The sequence below is a fragment of the Rhinolophus sinicus genome, chromosome 14 (assembly GCF_057876585.1).
Source record: "Rhinolophus sinicus isolate RSI-liver-muscle chromosome 14, RSI-T2T, whole genome shotgun sequence".
Lineage (NCBI taxonomy): Eukaryota > Metazoa > Chordata > Mammalia > Chiroptera > Rhinolophidae > Rhinolophus > Rhinolophus sinicus.
The window spans coordinates 17,242,137-17,251,493 of NC_142514.1; the positions used below are offsets into that span (position 1 = coordinate 17,242,137).

The 9,357-nt window shown below is 41.3% G+C and overlaps 1 protein-coding gene across 2 annotated transcripts; it reads right to left on the minus strand.

The window, feature by feature from the left end:
- Positions 1 to 3,884: 3,884 nt before the first annotated feature.
- On the minus strand, positions 3,885 to 7,997 carry RSRP1 (arginine and serine rich protein 1). 2 transcript variants are annotated; one of them, XM_088790558.1, is made up of 5 exons: positions 7,824 to 7,997; positions 7,012 to 7,592; positions 6,252 to 6,403; positions 4,944 to 5,027; positions 3,885 to 4,339 (listed from the first exon to the last, which is right to left on the minus strand). In XM_088790558.1, exons 2-5 carry the CDS (start codon positions 7,532 to 7,534, stop codon positions 4,220 to 4,222), a joined length of 879 nt encoding a protein of 292 aa, XP_088646684.1. In that variant the 5' UTR covers positions 7,535 to 7,592; positions 7,824 to 7,997; the 3' UTR covers positions 3,885 to 4,219. The 2 variants fall into 2 exon arrangements, 1 of the variants encoding a protein (XP_088646684.1); XR_016018570.1 differs by lacking the exons at positions 3,885 to 4,339; positions 4,944 to 5,027 and adding an exon at positions 5,421 to 5,617 and having other exon boundaries at positions 5,837 to 6,403; positions 7,824 to 7,985.
- Between the last annotated feature and the right edge of the window lie 1,360 nt (positions 7,998 to 9,357).

The following is a 9,357-nucleotide window of genomic DNA, read 5'->3' on the forward strand; positions in this document are numbered from 1 at the left end:
CCTCGGAGTCTTGGGGCCAATCCCGGCTCCTTTAGCAGTGAGCTCTTTTCGATTGGCCAGGGCCTTGGGCAGCCGCAGTAGAGCCGCAGAGGCAAGGGTTCGGAGAGGAAAGGCGAGGTGGGGAGAAAAGAGCAGAGCAGTGCTCGATAGGGGACAGCTAGGAAGGAATGGTCGAAGGGAACCTAGTAGTCACAACTGCGTGCTGCTCCCTTGAGCGGGAAGTGCTTTCTATTCATCCCTTATCCTCTGTGTCACCTGCTCCTAGATAAGTCTCCCCTGTCTACCTTGTCTCACATAGGCCCTTAGGACTGTCATGTGGCACCATTTTAATTTTCTCAATAGCGTTAAAATATTTATCTTTGTTCATGTTCTGTTTCCCTCATAAACATTGTAAACTGCAGGAGAGCAGACACATCCCATCTTTTTTACTCTTCCGTGCCTAGCAGGGATACTGCCAGAATGAGCAACAGTGAAGATAATTCAGTAAGGTTCTGCATACAAGAATATATGAAAATAGCCACCCACACCATCTTTGACTACGGATCACCCGAAACGTGGCTAGGGCAAATTGAGGTGTGCTTTAAGTGTAAAATACACACTGGATCACACACCACTTAGTACATACACACACACAAAAGTAAAATATCACAGTATTTCTATTATTAAGTATTGAAATATTTTAGAAATACTGGGATAAATTAAAGATTCACCTTTTTACCTTTTTTAATGTGGCTCTCATATTTCTATTGCACAGCATTGAATCTAGACTCTTGGTACAGTTTCTTATCTTGCTATAGTGCCACATAATGATGTTTCAATTACAGACTGCACATGCAAGAGTGGACAAGATTATACTGGAGGTGAAAAATTCCTAATTCTTAGCACTTAGTGAGGTGGCCATTGTAATGTAGCAAAATGCATTATTCAAGTGTTTCTGGTGATACTGGTGTAAACAACCTACTAAAGAATATCACAATTATGTACAGTACTTAATACTTGATAGATGTTACTGGTTTATTTTATAGTATATGCTAACTTATAAAAGTTTGTTGTAAACAGTATGCCACGTTAAGTCCTGTTTACGTCTGATTGCATCCTTCTCGTGTTTGATTTAATCTTGTTTTATACAGTAACATCTTCTACAGGCTTGTAGCCGACAAGTAATAGTCTATACCATAACCTAGGTGTTTAGTAGGCTGTATCATCTGGGGTTGTACTATATGCAATGATGAAATCACCTAACTACGCATTTCTCAGAACAGCATTTCTCAGAACATATCCGTGGTTAAGAAGTACTTGTTTTGTCCACACATTATATAGTAACAGTATCATACCACAGTAATCTTACCCCACTAATGTAATGGCTAGCCAGTCTGGGGTGTGAAATTTTGTTACAAAGCTGAACGAAAAAGGTCAAGTTAGACAAGCATACGGTGATTATGAAAAAAAAAGAATTGTAACTATTTTTAGGATACTGGGTAAAAGAAAATGAGCCAACAGACTAAGAGAAATGAAAGAGGAAATAGGGAAGTCTCAAGCATGTTAATAGGCTGAAGGAGAAGCTAATGGTGAAAGCAGCCGAAAGATCACTCTAGAAATAAATCTCAGAAGTGGCACATATCCATAGCAACTAGCCAAACCTCTCAAAGGTGGTTTGGTTGAAGTTTGTCACTTAGCTGTTGAGTGGCTAGTATTAAACACAGGTCATAACGTAATCGGAGTTGGTACTTTTGCTAAGTGAAGGTGTAAGATTCTAGTTATGTCAAGTTTCCCTCACAAGGAAATCCTTGAGTTCTGCAGCTTTACTAAATTATGCTTGAGTACCAAATAACAAGATACTCGGGTTAAGCCTGTTTTGTTAAAATCTTAAATCCAGTCCCAATGTTTTCTGACTTTGGTAGAAACAGGCATAAATCAATATTAATATTCTCAGGTCTCACAATAAAAATGAACCTAATCATGTAAACTTACTCTTTTAGGAGCACACGTTATCCTCCCAATAATTCATTGTTAACCTAGATGTGAAATGGAAATGTTTACCCAGAGCAGCAACCCTTTCTTTCAGGAAATTCCCCTTGTTCAAATCAAGTACTGCTGGCTTGAGGGATAAGAATGTGACCAAGGCTATACAAAAATAACAAGAATTATGTCGATGAATGTACATATATATCCAAGTCACTGCACACTTAAGTTTTTCATTTGGGTCCAATTTTTTTAGAGCAGCTCTATCCGATAAAATGTTCTATGACAAAAATACCCTATTTAACCTGTACTTTCCTAAGACAGTCACTAGCCACTTGTAGCTAATGTATACTTAAGTGGCTAATATGACTGAGGAACTGAATTTTAAGTAACCACATGTAGCTAGTGGCTGTTATTGAAAAGTACAGGTGAAATAATAGACAGCAAAGCTTTAGTTTATAGCAATTTGTTAAATTCCCACTAGAGGACCTTCCCATCCTTTAAAAATCCAACTTCTACTTAATTTGTTAACTGCAGCTTGCTTATTTATTCATCTCATCTCTAGGTGTCCTTTCTTGATTTGTTGTCTCTAATATTCTGCCCATCATATTCTCTAATTTGTCACCCTGCTTATTGAAAATCTATTTTACTTTCTGAAAATCTATTTTACTTTACTTTAAAAGGTTGTTCTAGATGGTGGCAAAAGAGAAAGCGAGTAGGCAAGAAAAACACACCTTTAAAAAAATACATGGTGGTCAAACCACTAGGATTTTTATTTCTTGCCTGGTTTTTTAGGAAGACGTTTTGTTGCTAAGCCCTTGCACATAAGCACAGTAAGTTCATTAAGCTAGCTGGCATCTAATGTTCAATTCAAACATTTGGTCTAGTAAGTCAAATAACACTTGTCAAGAATCTAAAAATGGCTTAAATCTTTCTAGACTTTTAGTGTCCACTAATACGTATCAATGGGCAAAAACCCAAGTTTATAATTAGTCTATATAGATCAGCTGTGTAGAACTTGGTGGTTAACATTTCATTTAAATTTTTTTTTAAATTGGGGAAGGGGAACAGGACCTTATTGGGGAACTGTGTACTTCCGGGATTTTTCCAAGTCAAGTTGTTCTTTCAATCTTAGTTGTAGTGGGTGCAGCTCAGCTCCAGGTCCAGTAGCTGTTAGTTGCAGGGGGAACAGCCCACCATCCCTTGTGGGAGTCGAGGAGTCCAACCAGCAACCTTGTAGTTGAGAGCCTGCGCTCCCAACCAACTAATCCATCTGGCCACCCAGGCGCTGAGCGGCATCTCATTGACTTCATTCTAGTTGCAGAGGGCACAGCTCGCTGGCCCATGTGGGAATCGAACCGGCAGCCCCATTGCCCAGAGCTTATGCTCTAACCAACTGAGCCACCGGTCCACCCCTCATTTTTAAAATTTTATGTGTTTAAGTTCCTTCCCAGCTACAGCAGCATTAAAGAATTTCAACCTGGAGTTTAAATTTTAGAATACTTTTAAAGCATTAATAAAGAAATCCAACTAAACCTCACAACTTTTATAGCTCACCAAGGCATTTCCATTTCAACCTCTTTAGCAGTTTCCTGCCCTGAAGCTCAGTGTTAACTCTTCAAAGGTAATACTATGCCTGTATTCCAGAAACTTTAGGCCAAACTTCTCAAATGTTAATAAATATCCACTTCAACAGGAAATACTAAGATTCAGGTTCTAATTCAGGTCTGGGGTAGGAAATTGAGATTCAGCATTTCCCACAAATTCCCGTTAAGGTCGGTCAGTGAGCCATGGCATGTCCTGTCAGTCCATGGATTTGGAGTTGGGATTAGCAAGACTTTAAACAAGAAATAATACCTTCACATTCTTCTGTTAAATAAAGACCCATTATATAACACATGCATAATAAAGTGAGACTAAAATAATAAAAATAAATTTATTAAATATGTACAACACAGTTTAATTACTGTGTGTCTTAGAAATTTCATTTCTACATAAACAATTGGTTACACAAAAAATTTACAAGTATATAAACAAGACTCGCACCTGTACATAACCCTCTGGTCCATCTGTGCTATCTCCTATCTGCAAGAGAAATCTAAATTATTATTTTAAATGTAAACTATCTACATCTTTTTGGGTTGTCTGTAATGCAACAAGTTACAACTAAAATTGCTTCACAGAAATGGAATAATGCTAGAAACACAATCTTGTGATAAAGTGCATTTCAGGCAACCTTAGCCATCAGTTTTCTTTTTTAAACAGGTTTCCACAGTTCATATGGACTTTTTTTCTGTTCTCTTTTTGGTGATCCTGAAGAGATCTCTTCAGCAGTGGCTTTAGAAGATTTCTGAAGCACTGGCTTTGATAAAGAATTCTGTAAGAGAACAAATTAAGTCAGTTTAATTAACAAGTCAAACACAGACGCTGTACATACTTAATATATTTGTTTTACAAAAATACATGAAATAATTCCATTTAAGATTGAAACTTTAAAGACACCAAGCAGATGCAAAGTGTGCACCTCATTTGTAACTTGATTCCATTCAACTGTTAGGCCAACAAACTACCAAGTAAAATCAGACATGCAGGGCATATTACAGTAGTAAGGTGTTAAAATAGTTTGCAATTTTGTTGAAGAGTCTCACGCTCTACCGACTGAGCTAGCCAAGCATCTGCAACGATTTTGTTTTCTAAGCCCTTAGAGCTGATTTTAAAATATTCTGATTATGGGATATTGAGATTTTCTTTTTAAGTATTTCAATAATTTAAAAAGTATAAAGGGACTATAATATAGAAGGAACCTATTAAACTGATCACTTGTAAAAGTGGCACCAAAAAAAAAAAAAAGTTAATTCTATTTATAAAGTGACTTAGTAGGCCCCCAATCATCACCAAAAGACAAAAACAATGAGCCAACAAAAATTAAAGCCCACATAATGTATACATGTTCAAAGTCTAATTTTTTAGTCAATACTTACATTAGAGCTAAAAGCTATGCTTTTTTGCTGGGAAGTCTTTTCATTAAGAGTTTTAGTTCCATCTTCTGTTAGCTTTTTCAACAGCTAGACAGGTAAGAGAAAATTTATTTTTAAAAAACCGGAACTTTGGTTTACAGTACTGTATACAAAGCAGCCCAATTATGTATAAATTTGGTTGTACAGATACAAATCAAGTTGGAGCTAACCATATAGTTAACTGCCTAAACACTGTACTCTGTTGAGCACAAAATTGGCCTAATAGGCCTGATTAAGACACACTTCCCCATAAAGCAGTGTTCTATTCCCCTATAAAGTAACTGATAGTAAAATTATACCAAATACATAGTTTCAAAGAACTAAGGCATTTGCCAGTTGGGCACCTAATCATCTGAAAAAAACAACTGAAGATCTTATTTGTCTACTACTAATACGTAAGCATACCCACATCTGGGTCTGAATGATAGGTTCATCTAGACATCTTTCCTCTTTTAACTGATTCTAACAATTCCTAACTACCTTAAACCTTTAAAGCTATGGATTTTATGCTTTGGGTTTCACGTCACTTTAAAAGCACAGTGCAATTTGCCAATGCACATCCAGCACATTTCTGGAGAATTGTGATAAACTTATCTGCAAGTGAAGCAGGCCTCTTCTTCTGTAATCTCTCAAACCATCTGGAATATATTGCATTTATTATGAAAGAGACATCTATATCACAGATGCCCCACCATTACTTTTGTTTAAAAATTGTGTTTAATATCTTTTCCAAATAGTACCTATCCCAAATTCTAGCATGCACATGGATCTACCAACAAAAAACTAAGCTTTCAGTGTGTGAACATAAACTTCAAATTAGTTAAACATCTGATGCTTAATGCCCATTTATCAATTACCAACAGATTTTCTTCATCAATGTCTGGAGACCACATTCATGATTTCTATAAGACAGAAATAAAGCAGATAAACTATACTGTATGTTGAATACAGAATTTGAGGGAACAAAATGCTGCAAATGCAAGTTACAGATACTCTGTAGTTAGAAAAATTTGATAACTACACAAAAACCACCAAGGTACCAGTTACAATCATGAAAGTAATTGTGTCAATTGAAAATAAATTTCATTAATCTCCCATTTTTATGGGCGACCATGTCTAGTACCATCAGATCTGCTATTTTGATTTTAACAAATGTTTGACTAGCCTTTCCAAGTAGTCGTCTAAGGTAAATCAAACAAAAATAATGGCTAATCAGATCTTTCTGGCAGCAGCTTTCTGAAGATTTTGTCTGGATAATCCTTGAATACTTACCTCCAACTTTGCACCATGATTTGTTACAGCTGTCCCATAGTTTGTTTCTTTAGATACAAGAACAGTTCTGAGACTAGGAGGCAATTCAAAATTGGTTGTTCCTAAGGCTTTTGCCGCATTGGCTTTTGCTATTTCTAACAGCTCCATTCGATCTACAAAAGAAACACAAGACATTCGTTAATCCTGTACTATCTCCCCAAAAATACTCAGGAATCACAAAATAAGCTTGTGTTTTATTTAGAAGAACAAAAGAAATATGTTTACCCTTCTTTCTGTTCCATGATCTTATCCAATATACCACAATACTGGATAAAATACTGGAACAAAATCCTTTTTAGTAATACAATGTTAAGTTTTTTAAAGCAGTGTTTTGATAACTCTTCTTCCCGTTCAATAGTCACCTTAGCAGAGCTTAAGGCGAGTCAGCAAGTCACTAACATTTAGAAGACTCCACTAAGAACTGCCAGCCACCAGGAGAAAAGGTTACTTCCACCCTGAGCCATCTAACCCCCACAGCTTAATCCCAAAGGGGGAAGAAATGGTGTCCATGTAAACACTGGGTGTCAACTACAGTGCAGTTTTAACTATTAGCTTTAAGTCCTTCCTTTCCTCCCAAAATATTGAAATTTCAGGCACCAAAGAAAACAAAAACATTGTAACTACACAGCAACTTTGGTTCCCTCGCGGGCTCTTACTACCGCCACACGCATAAAAAGGTGCCCAAGGAGAAGTTACCTGCGCCTCGACCCCAAACGCTCACCTTTTTCACTTAAGCGAAATGGGGTTGGGCTCCGGGACCGCGTCCTGGATCTCCCGCGCCAACTCCTGTGCTCCTCCGGGTACACCGTGCGACCAAAGCCGTAGTAGCGTCGGCCCCGCGTCACGGCGTAGGCCCTTCGGGAATACGACCGTCCCCGAGAGCGGGACCGGCTGCGGGATCGGTCTGGCGAGGGAGACCGGTAGTACCTCCTGGAGGAAGGGTAGTGCCTCTCCCAGTACCCGCGGCGGCTGCGGGATGGCGACCGGCTCCGCGAGTACGACCGCGAGTAGCGCCTGTACTTCCTCTGGTGGCGCCTTCGGGAACGAGACCTGGACCTCCCGGACTTGCTCCTGCGCCGCGGCCGGCTCCGACTCCTGGACGACCACTGACTGGACACGCCGGAACTGGATCGCGAGCTTCTCGAGTGGCTCCGCGTCACGGAGGACAGCCGGCTGGACCGGCCCGACGGCGACCGGGCCTCCTGCGGCGACCCCGGCCACATGTCGTTCACGTAGTTGGACATCTCGGACTCCGGTGTGGAGCTTCCTTGTTTTGGAGGAGCCTTCCGGAACCGTCGGTTCCTAAGCACAAACAAGTGGGGGAGGGGAGTGAAGCTCCAGAAGACGCGCGGGAGGAGGGGGGAAGCCCGGAGCAAGGAACGAGCCTCGCCTAATCCTAGTGCTGCCGACGCCAGACGCCGACCTTTCCGCCCCACCACCGGCCCCTCTTTGTTCGCCACACAAGGCCCCGCACTTTCCCTGCCACCCACGCTGAGGTTTCCGCGGGTCCGATCCCGTCACCAGAAAATTTACCACAGGTCGCCGACGCCTCACTTATGACGAAGAGAAAGGCCCAACGGACGCCTTCCTCCCACAGCTGAGGACGAAGCGGGGCTTTGGGGCAGCTACTCTCCAGCAGCAATATCACACACTACACCGCCGACGTCCCGACGCGAAATGAGCTGGGCGTCGGCTGACGCATCGAAAGTACCAGAAGCTGAAGTACGGAGTATGCGCAGAAGCTGTGGTGCAATGGGCGTGGCCTCCTCTCGCCCATTCGCCGCCCTCCCTCCTCTCCCTGCCCCCGCGCCCCGCCCCTGGCCTCCCGCAAAGGCCTCCTAGCGGCGCACGTACAGCTAAGCCTTTGGCGGGAAGTGTGTGGAGGGGGGGAGGGGGGAGAAAGAGGAAAGGTGGTGCTGCTCTATCCGGGTATTTGGCGGCCTGTGGTGGCTTTGTTTCTTTGGAACCGGAGAGTGAGGAGACCCTGCGCGGAGTGACGCCGGGATGCGCCGGGATCCAGAACTCTCTACCCACCTAATGCTGACTGCGTCGTTGCCTCCACCTCTGGGAAGCTGCAGGCTGGACGGTGTCTCCCCGGACGTTTCCTGGCCACTTCTTACGGACCAGTGTCAGGCCGGCCGCGGGATGGGGGGCGACCGCGTCCGGATCCTCCCCTTCCCCGGGCGTCACTGGATTCCTGAAAATGCAATATTAACTTAGAAATGCTTTTTACTTCCATGTTTTGTCCAGTCAGTGTAAGATAGGTGGAGAAAGCATGCAAAGACACCCTTAGGTGACCTTTAATCAAAGGGGTCAATGATGTCTGAGATATCATTCTGAGTTCAGTGTGCTTCATGTTGGGGATTAAACAACCGTGACTATTTCCAAGGATTTATAAACAGGATACATTCCAAACATACTTGTTGCTAATTAAAGCATGACAATTCCTTTGAAGTAACTTTTTATTGAATGAATTAACCATCTGTAGGGAGAGTGCGAGTTAGTCATTACATTGCAATCAAGGGTGGCATTTTTACAAAAGCCATTTTATTTGGAGATACAAACTCATTTTTCTCTTGTTCACCTTCACCCCCACATTCCCAAAAATACAGAGAAGTGGAGGGAATAAAAAACCTTATGGAATCCACCCACCGGTGTGATCAGTCTTGCTTGGCACTGTCCACAGTATCATCCACTTCTCTGAGGAAAACATGATGGAAAGAAGAAATGTTTCTTTAGAAACAAAGCGCTATCACAAGTAAACTGAGAAGACAATGCCCATCTGCCAGGAATTTTTGCAGAAAGTTCTCATGAAGCTGTGTAAATGGACCGAAAAATAAAGTGAATTTCAGATTTGACAAGTGTAAAAGTGGTGTGTTGGGGGAAATAATGTGAAATTATATAAGATGATGCAATCTTGCTTGAGCTCTTGGTTATGAATAAGGAAAAAGTGGTAGGAATCTGTAGATAGATTTATAGTATGAGTCAAATATGTGCCTCAAATAAGGTGAGTAGAAAAAGTACTGAAAACACAACAGGAAACATTATTTTGCTCTTGTGCAGAATA

Bases quoted from the DNA above. Each gene is read 5' to 3' on its own strand.
- RSRP1 (XM_088790558.1), bottom strand. From the start codon at position 7,534: ATGTCCAACTACGTGAACGACATGTGGCCGGGGTCGCCGCAGGAGGCC. The intron at 6,404-7,011 runs GTGAGCGTTTGG...TTTCTTTTGTAG, and splicing joins ATTTCGCTTAAGTGAAAAAG to ATCGAATGGAGCTGTTAGAA. The intron at 4,340-4,943 runs GTAAGTATTGAC...GTTCTCTTACAG, and splicing joins GCATAGCTTTTAGCTCTAAT to AATTCTTTATCAAAGCCAGT.